This window comes from Ipomoea triloba, chromosome 13 (assembly GCF_003576645.1).
Source record: "Ipomoea triloba cultivar NCNSP0323 chromosome 13, ASM357664v1".
Classification (NCBI taxonomy): domain Eukaryota; kingdom Viridiplantae; phylum Streptophyta; class Magnoliopsida; order Solanales; family Convolvulaceae; genus Ipomoea; species Ipomoea triloba.
In genome coordinates, this window is record NC_044928.1 from 25,219,501 (window position 1) to 25,235,790 (window position 16,290).

Below are 16,290 nucleotides of genomic sequence, written 5' to 3' on the forward strand. Positions count from 1 at the left end.
ATGACACACTAAAAAAAAAAAAAAAAAAAAAAAGGTGAAAATAGTGACAGAAAATACATTGAATTTGAAACTAACACTTCTTTCAAATTAGATCATTGGCTATAAAAATTTATAATTTTGGCGTACGATTATTAAATTTCTTTTACTTATTGGTTACTTGTTCAATTTGCCGGTAAACGGTCACCTAAGTCGGAAAAAAAAAAAAAAGAAAAAAAAAGCATAAAACACAACTTTTAAATTTTTGGTACCTTGTTTTTTACTTTCCAATACTTACTTTTTACGGTCATTGTATGGTGGACCATGGACCTAAAACGCCATGGTTTCATTAAAGAAATGGCTACCGTCAAGTTTTAACAGAGCTCCGTAAATAAAATTACAGTTCATCTCAAAAGATATTGCCTCACATTTGTTTTTATATTATCAAATGATACTGTAGTTATATCAAAATGGAACTGTAGTTGTGTTGAAAGGAAACTGCAGTGTATATAAAATAAAACTGAATAATAGTTTTACATATTTGAGTGTATATTGTCCAATGAAACTGTAGTTATATAGGAATGATACTTTAGTTGTGTTGAAAGGAAACTACAGTGTATTATAAAAGAAACTGTAGTTGTGTTGAAAAAAAACTGAATAACAGTTTCACATATTTGAGTATATAATGTCGAATGAAACTGTAGTTATATCGAAAAGGAACTGTAGTTCTGTTGAAAATGAACTGCAGTGTATATAAAATGAAACAAAATATGTTATACACACAGGGTTAACGGAACTGTTTCTGCCTTTTCTTTTCATTAATCAAAATGACATCGTTTTGATGCATTGATTGCCATGCATTATGGACCGTGGTGTGTTGGTCTACGTAGCTGACAAAATTGGTGTTGGTTAATGAACTGTGGTGTGTCCTGGTTGTCTAATTCCAACTTGTGTAATCTTGGGTAGTCATTTAGTGGATTAGGTAAACATTGAGTTGCCTTGCAGACGTAGGAGGATTGCTCCGAACTGCATAACAAATTCCTTGTGTTCGAGTTCTTTCATTTCTTATGTTCGTTACATTATTTATTTATTTGCTATTAAATCAATTAATTGTTCAGATGGTTAATTGAGGTTAAAATTGAGTAAGAACCCTTAGGATCATCTTGCATTCAAAAGCCATGATCCAATTTCAGGTGTAATTGCCATTGCTGTGGAGTAGTATGTGTTGGTGTACAAGATGTTGCAGCGAGGCTGTTTTTATGGTGCGGCGACTAAACTCCTTGCAACGGCAATAGACGAAACGGATATGGCAATGTTGGCTGCAACAAACAACGGAAAACGAGGCTTTGGGGCTGCTACTCGATCCGTGCGACTTTAGACTCCGGCGGCGTCGCTGGTGGTCTTTCCTCCCACCTTGTGGCTTCAGACTAGACTACGTTCAATGCATTGTCACTAGAGCACCGTTGGGTGCTTTTGGCTGGCTTCCATGGACGAACAGGCTACGACGGCGATGCAACGACTATCTTGATTTTCGACTGGAGCAGTGACCACAGCTATGACTGTCCGAATTGAACAATTGAAGGCTCATGAAGATGAAGGGTATAGGGAATCAAACACAGTAAAAAATACACATGGCAATCTAGTCAGCAAAAACATGAAGTTTACCTGTTAAAAAGGCTAATTACTACTTTTTTCCAAGTTTGTGGATGATTTAGAAGTTTTTTTGAGTTCGGTGGCTTAATTGTTATTTTCCAAATAGTTCAATAGCTTATCTGTACCTTTTCCCCAAATATTTTCACATTTTCACCCAACTTATGTATATTTTTGGCTCCGACCCTAACTATCATCATGCAATCTATCAAAAACATTCTATTGTAATTTATAATGTATTGTGTATTTTAACCTTATTATGATTGTTTGATATTTTGTCATTGACATTTCTAACGTAATTTAAATTTCGCCACACTCAGTCGATTTTCTGGCTCCGTCCCTGCTAACGTCGATAACCAAATGCACCACTTCAGTCATAATTAAAGTGTGTACAGAAAGGCATAAAAGTGTGAAACAATTATTGAAAAGACTAAATTCAATACATGATCTTCAAAGCAAATCATAAATGAGCAATACAAGATTAAACTCAAATTAGTAATTTTAGTTATTCAAGACGAATCATAAACGACTAATTGCTTACTCCATTGCTCAAATAGTAATTACTCAACTCGTGTTTGTGATACAACTTACAAGATTCCTCATGCAAAGCTCGTTTATTATTTGTAAACATTTGAAAATAGGTTTTAATGTTATTCACATAAGAGACTAAACTGAAAAATGCGCAAATTAAATTATTCTTAGTGAATAAACATGCAAAATCCTCTTGGTTGCAAAACCCTTAGGATTTATATTTAGTATGGGATAATTTTTCCTATTTTCAAATTTCAAATGATAAACACTAGCTTCTTCAAATGAAAATAAAATGCCAGGCCAGCTGGTGAAAACAAGGGTGATTTGCTTAAATATTCTCCCTTTATGATAATCATACAGACTACAATTCTTCCATTTCTAAACAATTACCTTATTTATCACATGCTGATACACAAACAAACCAGCAGCAGTGGTAATCTCTGTGAGAAAATTTATGCTACAACATTTCACCTTAGACCACAAACTCAATCAAGGTTTCCTACTTATTCAACAGGGGATTTTATATTTTATATCTATCCACTAGTTTTGCAACTTGAAATGAGATAGCAAAGTACTTCCATCAAGCCCTTTGTTGTACCTAACCATTGTAACCTCTTTCCTGGTGGTCTCTCGGTAGACAGCAGGCTTTTCTTCTGATAGCAACTCCTTTATAGGACCATAAGTTTTTGCGTCGTTGCCTTCCTGAAAATGCATCCTGAAAAAGCTAGCCACCGAAATTCTGGGACCTACCGGCTTTGCTAGCACTCTGTGATGAACACTTTTGAACTTATCGTTCGTGAGAAGCTGTAGAAAGAACAACGTAAATCAATATATCGATAATAATGATATGATTTGTGCCATAAATTAATTCACTAACGTCGTTTTACTTGCCTGTAACATATCTCCAATGTTTACTATCAATGATCCGGGAAAGAAAGGGACATCAACCCACACATCTTCATGCAGAACTTGGAGGCCACCAAGTTGATCTTGTAAAACAAGAGTGAGGAAGCCACTATCAGTGTGGCTGCTAAGGCCTAAAGTCAAATCCGGTTCAGGGCATGGAGGATAATAATGGCCAACAATGTAAAGCCCCTCTGCACAATCCATTCCTTTCAAGTGATCTGGATCAAGCCCAAGAGCTTCTGATAGCAATTCAAACAGTGTATAACCCAAGCTCATCACATGTTCTGCATATTTGATCATGATATCCCTGAAAGTTGAACAAATTTTTTATTTCAAAACAATGGCTGGTATATATGTAGGACATAGGACTATAGGAATACTAGAGGTTTTAAATGAAAAGAAGAAGGTAACCCACTAACCTGCAGACATTGGGGAATTCTTTAGGTTCAGGGGGATCTGGAGCCATGATACAGTAAAGACTGTCCCGCCAATTAGCTGTTGGCGCCACGAGCAAATCAAAATTGCTATTGTATGTGACCTTCTTCTTGACATCACGTGAATGGAAAGGTTTCTTCACCTCAAAGTCTTGCTCATGAAAATGGCGCACACTTTCAAGCATTTTGTCCATGACATCATCCGGAATACCATGGTTGATCACCTGGAAAAAACCCCAGCTTTCACAGGCATCCCTAATCATGTTAACAATTTCAACTCGCCTAGCAGCACTACTGCCCAAGCCTTCAAAGTCTACGACTGGAATAACGAATTGAGATGTAGCAGAAGCTGACTTCTTTTCCAGTATGAACTGTTTGTTAAGAAATATCCGTGGGATCTTTGTCAGCCCAGAATCAAGGAGGCCCTTTACACCGACTTTTGAATCTTCAAAAGCTTGAACTTCACTTCTCCTATCATATTCAGGTATGCTATCTTCTTGAAGATTTCCATTGCTTGTGGCTACCATTTTCTTCTCAATGGAATGCTACTCTGTGAAGACTGAAATAATGATCTCTGTAGAAAAGAGGGTAAGGCGAAGACAAAAAAATTATTGAAACTAAAACAAACCTCTAAACCTCCAATACATAGAAACACTTTTGGCATTTTCTTGACTTTGTTACATATGTATATCCTAATCAATTACATAAATAGACTTCCTAGTTCCTTCACATATGGATACAGTCCAAGAAAAAGTCATACCAAGTGCCATTTAAACACTCGGTAGCAGATTGGTCAATTACTCAATTGCATAAAGTATAAAGTATTCCTGGGAAAAATCCTTCGAAGTACAAAGTATATGGTGAAATTTGAAATCCCAAAGAATGTATAGCTGCAGTTATCTAATTAAGTATTCCCTAGGTATAATCCATATAGAGAGTCTTGAAATCCAAAGAATATCAGAAGCAGTTCTCTAATTATGTACAAAGTACTCTCTAGGTGAATCCCATTTACAGAGTACCAAATATTCATAAACTTCAGCACTGGATTGGTCAATCATTGGAGACAAGACTTGCAGGAATACTGCAGAAAGAAGCTTAAAAATTGAACTTTAAATGCAAGAAAAGTTACTAATGAAACTTTCATGCACTAATTTGATGACCATGTTCAATCAATATGCCTTAATTTGATGGCCGCAGAACTCCTTTAAGCTCCAGGCAACAAAAAATGCGCAGATAGATTAAAATTACAGCAAGATGATACATACTACTAACTAAGGGAAAGGTATTAAACCCCAAGCACAAACGCACCATCAAACTCGCCTAATTGAACACAAGATTAATCACTTGGAGATCAAACTAGAAAGAACCCTCCCATATATTCCAGTGACAAAAAGGAATGGAAAAAAATTACATTGAAAAACGTAATAAAGTTTAACATGGGCATTTTATCAAACACTACGCAGATTGCCAATCGTTAACATTTTTAAATTGCCCTTTAGAGCTATCACTTACCTTTGTTTACTCGAATCCTTGAATCTGGTACCAATGATTCAATGAAGTTCAGAGCTGAAATCTTGAAGGAAATGATGGGCGAAGTCTGAAATTACTTAATACTTATACGAGTGGGAAGCTGGCAAGATTATAACTGTCAAATAGCCTCAATAAAGGTGCTATTTGTTGAAATTTAAGTTAGATTCAATGGCTTAAACGTTTAAAGTATGATAAGTTAAAGTATTTTAGCTTTAATTTTTTAAATACTTTTTTGTATCTTTTTATAAGTTTTTCTTCTTATTCTTGGTCAAAATAATTATTATATACTAAATAATTTTTCAATTAAACTTTTCAAAAGAGATACTTTGTATCTTTCTTGAATGGTTTTGACTTTTGAATTCAAATTTCACATTAGGAGAAGTGTTAAATTGGGATTAAGAATTTTAATACGATTCATCAAACCAATAAAAATAATGCAATGAGGTTATATTATTACTTATTCAATATGGTAGCTATGTTTGGTAAATCTAGTTGAAAGATAGAAAAAAATAGTTCAAAACTAGAAAATTATAAGCTAGAAGCTGAAAATTGAGGAGTTGTTTAAGCTAACTGATTATGCTTAAAAGTGTTTGATAAATTTAATTTTTTGATAAGCTCATAAATGTAAAAGACTAAAAACAGACATTTTTTATAAAATTTAAATAGACCTAATATGTTAATTGTATAGGTCTCACTTAACATATTATGTACATTTAATTTATTTATGAACATAATTTGTTAACTGAAGGTATACAATATGCTAACTGCAGGTACATAATTTGAATATCGTTTTAGACTAGAACCCACAATGCAATGTAAACCCTAGTCCATGGTATAATTTGTCAATCCTTATACTATGGACAAGGGCTCACACTGCACTGTGGACTCTGGTTCATGTATGTGTTGTGTTGTGACTTTTTGTATGAAATTATGTACTTTAAGAGTATGAATTTTGTACTTGGAACAAATTAATAATTGTGCTTTATATTATGAACCTCTATGTCTTGTGTTGTGAAATTCTAAGCCTATGTATACAAATAATGTACCTAAATTAGGTTTGAAAGATAAGTAAATATATAACATGTATATGTGTTTTGTGTCATTATTTTTTGTGTCTTGTTTTATAAAATCTTGTACCTTACGAATATGAATTTTGTACCCTGTCGTTTCGATCCAGTGTCCATAATATCATGTGGACTCTAGTCCAGGATATAAATTGCCATAATTTGCCTCTTGTATTAGCCCCATGTTGGGCTTGTTTACAAATCCATTGGGCTTTGTATTCTCTCATTTGGAATAGAAAGAAGGAATCTTCTAAACGGTGCAATTTTCCTTGCTCATTTTACTAAGCATTTTACTCAAAATTATAACTTAATTTATGGTAGATTAGTCTAATAAAATCATCAAAATTATATTAATTGTTCCCCAATCAAATTTTTATGTCTTTTAGTTACAAAATGAAGCATTTGAATCAAATGTTTCAAAATAATATTGGTAGAAGTGTCAAATAGCTTCATCTACTACTTGCAAATGTTTCATTAAACCATTGTTCTAAAATAAGATCTAATTAATCGCATTTACTTTTAAAATTGTGTTCGCTTAACATTTTCTCCAGGTTTCCATCAAGTGACCATTTCATAATATGACATGTAAATTAAAAATGTAAATTATATTGTATAATATACATTTAGTATATTAAAATAATGTATATCAAATAATGTATCTTCAGTATAAAAATAATGTACTTTTAGTATATTAAAAATGTAAATTATATTTAGTGGATGTACATTATTTGTGTATTGAATGTGCATTATATTGTATAATATACATTCAGTACACAAATAATGTACATTTAGTATGTACTTTTGTTATGATTTACATAGTACAATGTGGACCAATAAAATGCTAGCTAGCGGGTGAAAACAAGGGTAATTTCATTTTTTTTTTGAGTACTACTGACTCTGTTACAATATAATATTTGTTTATAACTCCACTAAGACTCGAACCCACTCCCATCACCAATGTGAGAGTATTAATCAGGACATCGGGTGCCACTTGACCACAAGATCTTTGGCAAGTATAATTTCATTTGATTAAATATTATCGTGGGCAGTTCAGTGGTCTATTTGACCCTTATTCCTAATTCTTGTTATCAATCTTTTTATTATTATTTTTTAAATACTCATGATTCTTTACAAAATAGAATCTTCAATCTTGTGATCACCTATTTAAAATGATAAGAGATGTATCATTACTACAGTACATTTTTTTTTTGACAAAATCATTACTACAGTACATAATATTATAATCTTTCAATTATTTTTAAAGTTAATATACATCATCTAAAATTGATACAGTTATTTGTGATTTTGTACATCACAATTCACGCATGTGAATTGTATTACTACTTATTTACTAGCTAGTAACAATATAACAATAATAACTTTCATTGTTAGTCTAGTCAGTAACACATAAGCGGTGTGCATCACAATTCACACATGTGAATTGTATTACTACTTACTAGTAACAATATAACAATAATAACTGTCATTGTTAGCCTAGTCAGTAACACATAAGCGGTAACATATTCAATACATAAAAGTAATTTTTTTAAGGAACATAAGAATACGATTTTTTTTAGTACTACTGACTCTGTTACAGTGCAGTATCTGTTCATAATTACTTTCTCAACTTACTAAGCACAAAGAATCACTAAAATATATTTTAGTACAAAGAGTCAATAAAATTTAATTGTACTATTTTATCAATTCATAAGTGTCATTGTATTTTTTTCATTAAAGACCTAATTGGAGTTAGGATGTCAATTTGATATTTTTTTATATTGTGAAACTCGAATTCAAAACCATTTGAGAGGGATACAAATTAAAATATATATTTTGAAAAATTATTTATCCACTTCTATAAGTAATTAATGAATTAATCTGACGAAGCATAAGAAAAAAAAAGTTCTCATCAAAATATAAAGGCTCTGTTTGGCAGAGCTTATTTAGGAGCTTATAGCTTATTTTAAGTTACAAATAAGCTATAAGCTCTGTTTGGTAATGTTCTTAAAATAAACTAGTAGCTTAAAATAAGAGCTTATTTTTTAACGCTACCTTAGGTAGCGTTTCAAAATAAGCTAGTAGCTTCCTAACATTTTTTCCATCTTTAACTTTATTATTTTAAAGAAATGACATCATTTATCCTTCCCAATTAAAACCTTTTTGGCTAAACTTTTTTTTACTTTTTCTCTTCAATATGTTTGATTGTAATTTCAATTTGACATTTGTGTTTGAATATTAATTTTTGTATGAACTAATCTTACTTTATATTTTATTAAAATATATTGATTTCACTATTTTATATTTTAATATATAAACAAACCTATTTAAATTTAAAACTATTTAAATGGTATGAAGATGTCCTTTTTAGTCTTTTTACATTTATCAGCTTATAAAAAAGCTAATTTTACCAAACACTTTTAAGCATAACAGCTAGCTTAACATCTCTTCAGATTTTAGCTTCAAGCTTATAATTTTTCAGTCTTCAACTACTTTTCAGCTTTCAGCTACCTTTTCAGTTAGGTTTGCCGAACATAGCCAAAGAAGAAAAGATTTAAACCACTTAAAGCCAAAATCATGGACTATATTGGACTATATTATCCACATATTAGTCAAACTTATCATTTTGTAAACGTTTTTGAGGCATACCGTAATTATGGACTATATTGCACTATATTATCCACATAACCTATTAATAGTCGATCATTACGGTATGCCTAAAAACGTTTTCAGATAAGTTTGACTAGTATTTTGGCTTTTAAGTGGTTTAAATTTATTCTTGAATTTCTTCTATATATTTTGATAATTTTTTTTTTTCATATTCTTCGTCAGAATAATTCATTAATTAGTTAATTACTTATAGAAATGAATCAATCATTTTTCAAAAATATATTTTAATTTGTATCCCTCTCAAATGGTTTTGAATTCAACTTTCACAATATAAAAAATATCAAATTGATATCCTAAGTCCAATGAAAGCGCGATTAGGTCCTTAATGAAAATAAAAATACAATGAGATCAGAAATTGACAAAATAGTGAAATTAAATCTTATTGTTAATTACATATTAAATAGGTTATCGCTAAAGTGTTACAGATCGACTATGCTAACAATGAGAGTTATTATTGTTACTAGTAATACAATTCAAATGTGTGATGCACAAATAACTGTATCATTTGTAGATGATGTATAATAATTTTAAAAAATAATTGAAAGATTTATAATATTATAATATTATGTAGTGTGATGACACATTTATTACCATTTCAAATAGGTGGTCAAAAGATTGAAGATACTATCTTGTAAAGAATAATGAATATTCTAAAAATAATAATAATAACAGAAAGGTTTACAATAGGAAAATAGACTACTGAACAGCGCACGATAATATAATTAGACCACTAAACCTAAAATAATTACAATTGAATCCTTAAACTAAGTCATTTCATACAATTCCTCAAATTTACCACTTTTCTCAATTTCTAACAGGTCACTCAATTTTAAAATATTTTTCTAAAAATAATTTTAAATAAAATAATTATATATATATATACACACACACACACATAAACCTTCGTCTCTACAGGAGACGAAGATACTTTCTTTGTCTTTGGCCAGAGATGAAGGTCTCTTCGCCTCCATGGCCGAAGACGAAGAAGTTATCCGTCTCTAAAGGAGACGGATAAGATTTTTTAGTTTTATTTTATTTTTAAATAATTATTTTATTTAAAATTATTTTTAAAAAAGATATTTTAAAATTGGATAACCTATTAGAAATTTGGAAAACTGGTAAGTTGGACAAGTTGCATGAAATGAGTTAGTTTAGAGATTCAATTGTAGTTTTTTTTTTTTTTTTTTTAAGTTCAATAATATTGTCTGTTTGTGTCATCTATGATTGAATTCAAAAGAGGAAATAATTAAAGCCGTGGTAGGGGGGCCGTGCACATATTTTCATACCAATCTTGCAAAAATCCCGTAATCGGTGCCTAGGCACTAGGCATTGGTCGGCTGTCTAGTGTATCACCATAATCGATGGTCTAGGCGGCTGACCGGGTAGGTGGCCGACTAAGTCGCCTAAGCGTCGCTTTGGCCTTCTATGCACCGACTAGGTCGCATAGTCAACCGATTTGCTATTGTTCTATTCTTTTTTAAATAGGTTATTTCACTAAAAATAATATTGTTTTGAGTGAAATAATCCTAAAACTTTCAAACTCTATGATGTTTTTTAGGTTAATATTTAATATTTTAATATTAACTATTAAAGTATTAAATAGTTTATAATTATCAAGTTTTAAAATTTTAAAAAAATTTGAATAAATTTTTAAAAAATAAAAAATAAAATAAATATACTAGCGCCTAGGCGTCGATTAATCCCCGCCTAGGTGCTAGGCACCCCTGAGTCCCAATTAGTGTCTAGCGATTTTTTCAACCATGCTTCTTACCTTTATAATTAATACTTCTACTCAATCACACCCCAAGTTCTAATAATATAATATTGTCTGTTTGTGTCATGTATGGTTGAATTCAAAAGAGGAAACAATTAAAGTCGTGGTAGATCAGAGAGGCCGTGAACATATTTTCATACATTTATAATTAACACTTCTTCTCAATCACACCCCATGTTCTAAAATAATATTGTATGTTTGTGTCATCTATCATTGAATTCAAAAGAAGAAACAATTAATGTCGTGATAGAGGTGTGACTTGAATGAACAAACGGATGAAATCCAGAAAAAATCCAAATAACAGTTCGAATTAAGAAATGGAAAAACAAAAGTTGTATAGGAGTCACAAGAAATCTGTGAATGGAAACTCAAGATATCGAAGTAGTTCTGACGATTCAATAAATAATGTTATTAATTGTACTTCAATTACTTCTCAATTCGATGGATGAATCCTAGCAATGGAATAATGAAGTTCTAGTTCATTGATTGATTACATCATTAACGATTCCTTTTTTTGTTACGAGAAACTTATCATGAATCCGCTCATTTCTGCCGCTTCCGTTATTGTTGTTGGGTTAGCCGTAGGACTTGCTTCTATTGGACCTGGAGTTGGTCAAGGGACTGTTGCGGGTCAAGCTGTAGAGGCCCGTGCACATATTTCCATACCTTTATAATTAACACTTCTACTCAATCACATCCCAAGTTATAAAATAATTGTGTAATCTATACTTGAATTCAGAAGAAGAAACAAATAAAGTCGTGATAGAGGCCAGGGGCGGTGCACATATTTTCATACCTTTATAATTGAGGGATAGCTTGGTTTCAAACAACCATACTTTTGTCCTTACATTTCACGTTGTCGGCAAACCCATATATAATCAGCCCTTTATAAATAGCCATTGTGTGTAGTGACGAGAGAAGTGCCACAGCCTTAGCCCTAATCTACTTCTGCCATTGCCTTAGCTTGCGAGTTGATCGAACAACTAAAATGAGCAGCAGCAATAGCAGAAGGTATGTACTATACTCATTCTTTTCTAGCTAGTAATTTGAAACATTCTATATATTGATGGTAGGTTTGATGTTATGAGTTGCGTAGGTGTGCCGTTGTGAGTGGAGCAAACAGAGGAATAGGACATGAAATATGCAGACAGCTTGCGAGTGAAGGGGTGATAGTAGTGGCCACTGCAAGGGATGAGAAGAGAGGATTGGAAGCTGTGGAGAAGCTCAAACACTCATTTGATGGAAATGAACATATTATTGTGTTTCACCAACTTGATGTTGCAGATGAACTTAGCATTTCTCGTCTTGTGGATTTCGTCACGACCAAGTTTGGGAAACTAGATATTCTGGTAATTATTCACCGATTCTTTCTTGTTAAGTTGAAAAAATATGTATGAACAGTACTAAATTATAGTAGAGTATATAGTACTCAAAAAAAATTTTAATTGATTATATTTAATAGTACTTTTATTTGGTTTAATCTTCTGTCTTTATTGAATTGTAGGTAAACAATGCAGCGGTCATTGGAGCTATTATTGAAGGAGATAATTTAATTCTAAAAGAGATGATAGACGGAGATTTCTCACGAACTATTTCTATAAAACAAGTAATCTAAGTTATCCATATATAATATAATACTCTCTCCATCTTATAAAAATTGCATTAATTATGTTGGCCATGACTTTTAACAAAACAAATGAAATATTATCTTTTTTCGAACTTTTCCTTTTAAGGTTGCATTATGAGCCCACCTATTAAATTTACTTTCAAATAAAATGAGAAAGTCACTACATGCCATCTGAACACAAGATGCTTGGTTATTGACAACTACTAATATTCATCATGATCTCTTTGACGCAGGAGCCAGAAACTGAGATGAAAAGTAATGGCGCAATCATTCAAACTTATGAGTTGGCTGAAGAGTGCCTTAATATAAACTACGCAGGGACCAAAAGAATGGTTGAAGCATTTCTGCCTCTTCTTCAACTTTCCCATTCCCCTAGAATTGTCAGCGTTTCCTCCACTCTGGGGAACCTAAAGGAGTGATCAACTCTTATTTTCATATATACATTTTTTTAGTACTCTGTTACAATGTAGTATCTGTTAATATATACATTTAATTGAGAGTATTATGCATATTTTTTTATTTTTGTAAAGATTATCTTTCACACGAGAATACTTTTCCTTTTTGTTAAATAATTAACTTCAATATAAATGAATATATACATGCATACAGTTGCTGCCAAATGAATGGGCTAGAAAGGTATTGAGCAATAGCGAAAGCCTCTCAGAGGAAAGGGTAGACGAAGTGGTTAAGGAATTTCTCAAGAATTGCGAGGAAGGGATAGCAGAAGCGAAAGGTTGGGCAAGATATCTCCCAGCCTATAAAGTCTCCAAGGCAGCAATGAATGCTTACACAAGGATTTTAGCCCAAAAATATCCCAATTTTCGCATCAATTGTGTGTGCCCGGGCTATGTGAAGACTGATATGACTATTAATAATGGGATGTTAACCCCTATGGAGGGCGCTGAAAGCATCGTCAAGTTAGCTCTGCTGCCCAATGATGGACCGTCTGGCTTATTCTTCTCCCGGGCAAATATTATGGCTTTCTAAAGCTGATGGATGTTTAATAAACTAGCTTGATTTTCTCATTACTAGTACAATCTAAGTCCACGTCTACAAATCTACAAACCTAATACTCCCGTAATAAGAGTCAATAAAATTATGTCGTGAGAACTAAAAAATGTTGGTGTAATTGTTGGTTGAAATGAATTGTTAAACATGTACTATTAATATGTTAGTGTGTATTAAAAAATTGCAATATAACAGTTAATGTGATTGCTCACTCTTTAGCCGGAGCTTCTTGCTTGTATATTGGTCGGGAAATTGTTTATACACCGTGTAATGAGCTTCATCTTTGTTAGGAGCCTTAATGGTACCGTCCACAAACCCAAGCTTATTTTTAGATAGCAATGTCATCTTCACTGCACGACTCTATGCATGTAGTTTCCACCATCTAGTAGAGTCGAGACTAAAACCAAAGAGGGACTCTCCCCGGAGTGTAGATAATAAGGACTAGGAGTAAATTGCACTTTTGGTCCTATGACTATAGGGGTCCTGTTAATTGCAGTACTTGACTTTAAAAACTAACAAACTAGTCCTTTAAGTATGTATTTTTTAACAGATTAGGTCCTTCCGGCCAAATCACCGGTCAAATTTGGCCGAAAAATCATAACCCAATTTTAATTATTTATAAGTGAGGACAAAATAGTCATTTGATAAGGTCTTCTTCTTCCTTGCACTTTTGCTCGCCGGCAACTCTGTGATTATTAGGTTTACAATGTCTTAGATTTCTTGACTAAACAAAGAGTGAAAATCGCATAAGAAATGGGACAGTAAATTCATATTGTTAGGAATTTTTTTTTACAAATCACATGATACCAACAGAATAAGAAATTGAAAGTCAAACAAAATACCAACTAAACTGAAAATCGCATATGAAAATCGCATAAGAAACAACCAGATAATAATTCGAAGAGTGGAACGATGCAGAATCAGAAGCCAGTCGAACAGAAGCAGATCTGCAAAGCCAGTCAAACAGAATACCAATCTTCCTTCCATTAAATTGCGAGGTCGAGGCGTCACGCGGCGGTGACGCCGTCATCGCGGGGTGGCCCAATGGACCTCCGTCTTCTCCTCCGGCGACCTCTGTTCCTTCCGGCATAGCAGAGCATCGAGGGCAAGGGTGGCAGCTGGAGCAGTCGCGAAGCTCCGGCGTGAGGCGGTGGTTCGACGAAGTGTGAGTTTTTGGTTCAAATCTGACAGTCCAATGAGTTTTTGGTTCGACGAAACAGATCTGACAGTCCCGTGATTTGCTAGAACTTTGAATCGTTGATTGGGATTTTCTATCACTGTGGTGCATCACTGGTTTTGGTTCAGATCTGTGTGTCTCTTTGATTGCGATGAACGGGACGGCAACGGCGGTGCTGGTGGGAAGCTCTGGTGAGCGAGCTCTGGTTGCGATGAACTAGACGGCGGAGACGATATTTTCGGCGACTAAGCGAAGAAGAAGAGCATAGGCGGGTGAAAAGACCAAAATGCCCTCTTTTTAAACAAATTAAAATGAATTACAACTTTCCGGCGACATTTGGCTGGTGATTTGGCCGGAAGGACCTAATCTGTTAAAAAATGCATACTTAAAGGACTAGTTTGTTAGTTTTTAAAGTTAAGTACTGCAATTAACAGGACCCCTATAGTCATAGGACCAAAAGTGCAATTTACTCTAAGGACTAGTTAGGTCTGTTGCATCAATACGCGTAGGAGCTGTAGCTTAAAAGTTAACTTCTTGTTAATGTTGTGAAGTCTGGGAACGTGTTTCAGCCATTGGGTTTTAGGGGGGCGGGAACATGAAGCGGTTTTTAATGCTCCGATACCATATTGGAATTTTACAGGACAAAAGATAGAGAAACGAAAGAATCTCTATATTAACATGAAGAGAAGTACATCCAAAATATAAACAAAGCTGGACATATATACTTGTCCAACCAACAAAAACAACTAAAACCTTGCATGAAAAATGGAACCAAATAAATTCAAAAAACTAAAATAATGCAACAACTATTATTTTGTCAACTCATGTGTTAATACAATTTAAGACTAATAACAGTCAAATAGCCTAATAAAAATCTATATCTATATATATATAATAACAGAAGTTCCTGGAAAGTTTTTCCCCCCAAAAACTAGAGGGCATTTTAGTCAAAACATAAATAATAAATTAATATAATTAAATGAAAAGAATATAATGGATATTAACGGTGGATAATGGCCGAAGGTTTCAAGATTAAAGCATGGGTGCTGGATCATTGGTTACTATCATATATGCACAAACGGAATCAAAACATAATTAATAAGATTAACATATATATGGCCTGGTTATATATAAATGGATATTGACTGAAATTTTTATATTATGTAATGTAATATATGCACAAACGGAATCAAAAAATAATTAATAAGATTAACATATATATGGCCTGGTTATATATAAATGGATATTGACTGAAATTTTTATATTATGTAATGTAATATATGCACAAACGGAATCAAAACATAATTAATATTAATTAAATTAAAAGAATAATTTAATTAATTTGTACCGGTTTCTTACATTGCTAATAAATTATAGTAATATTATATATGGTCAAAATTAAATGCATATGATTGCTTTAATCACAACCCCAGATTCAAAAGAATTAACGTGTGTAGTAGATAAATAAATTAGTTATAAAAGAGAAAAGTACGGGAATGAAAATACACATTATACTCTACGATTTGACTTAGTCCAACAAACAACCACCCTAATTACCTAATTTTACCTAATTAGAATACAGTCAAGGATTATATTTACTCATTTGTAATTAATAAATAATCAATCAATAATAATTATTAATCAATTATTATTATTATTTTCCAAATAAATCTCTTATGTAATAAAGCTCATACCACTATATAAATCAATATGAATTCAACTAATAAAGCTCATACCACTATATAAATCAATATGAATTCAACTTATTTTACATCATTCACTATATATTAGAACTACTATAGCCTCATAGCATAGCAAACAAATTATATCTATAATGGCCCCTACTTTTGTTACACTCAATAAGATAAACGCCTACAACACTGAGTGGTCAATAATAGTACGATTGATTCGTATTTACGAAGTAAAGAACAACAGAGGTGCAACCT

At 32.6% G+C, this 16,290-nt stretch overlaps 2 protein-coding genes across 2 annotated transcripts; one reads left to right on the forward strand and one right to left on the reverse strand.

Annotated features, from left to right (window-relative positions):
• Positions 1–2,462: 2,462 nt before the first annotated feature.
• On the reverse strand, positions 2,463–5,165 carry LOC116003023 (1-aminocyclopropane-1-carboxylate oxidase homolog 1-like). Its single transcript, XM_031243207.1, has 4 exons — positions 5,010–5,165; positions 3,483–4,071; positions 3,049–3,370; positions 2,463–2,961 (listed from the first exon to the last, which is right to left on the reverse strand). The coding sequence occupies exons 2-4, from the start codon at positions 4,022–4,024 to the stop codon at positions 2,698–2,700; spliced, it is 1,128 nt and encodes a 375-aa protein (XP_031099067.1). The 5' UTR covers positions 4,025–4,071; positions 5,010–5,165; the 3' UTR covers positions 2,463–2,697.
• A 6,295-nt stretch (positions 5,166–11,460) lies between these two features.
• LOC116003063 ((+)-neomenthol dehydrogenase-like) lies at positions 11,461–13,184 on the forward strand. The gene is made up of 5 exons (XM_031243244.1): positions 11,461–11,543; positions 11,629–11,881; positions 12,037–12,138; positions 12,393–12,572; positions 12,769–13,184. Exons 1-5 carry the CDS (start codon positions 11,521–11,523, stop codon positions 13,144–13,146), a joined length of 936 nt encoding a protein of 311 aa, XP_031099104.1. The 5' UTR covers positions 11,461–11,520; the 3' UTR covers positions 13,147–13,184.
• Positions 13,185–16,290: the final 3,106 nt, after the last annotated feature.

Coding starts and splice junctions, on each gene's coding strand:
- LOC116003023 (XM_031243207.1), bottom strand. CDS start 4,024: ATGGTAGCCACAAGCAATGGAAATCTTCAAGAAGATAGCATACCTGAA. Junction 3,371..3,482: donor GAATTCCCCAATGTCTGCAG/GTTAGTGGGTTA, acceptor TTCAACTTTCAG/GGATATCATGATCAAATATG. Junction 2,962..3,048: donor ACATTGGAGATATGTTACAG/GCAAGTAAAACG, acceptor TTCTTTCTACAG/CTTCTCACGAACGATAAGTT.
- LOC116003063 (XM_031243244.1), top strand. CDS start 11,521: ATGAGCAGCAGCAATAGCAGAAG. Junction 11,544..11,628: donor AGCAGCAGCAATAGCAGAAG/GTATGTACTATA, acceptor TGAGTTGCGTAG/GTGTGCCGTTGTGAGTGGAG. Junction 11,882..12,036: donor TTGGGAAACTAGATATTCTG/GTAATTATTCAC, acceptor ATTGAATTGTAG/GTAAACAATGCAGCGGTCAT.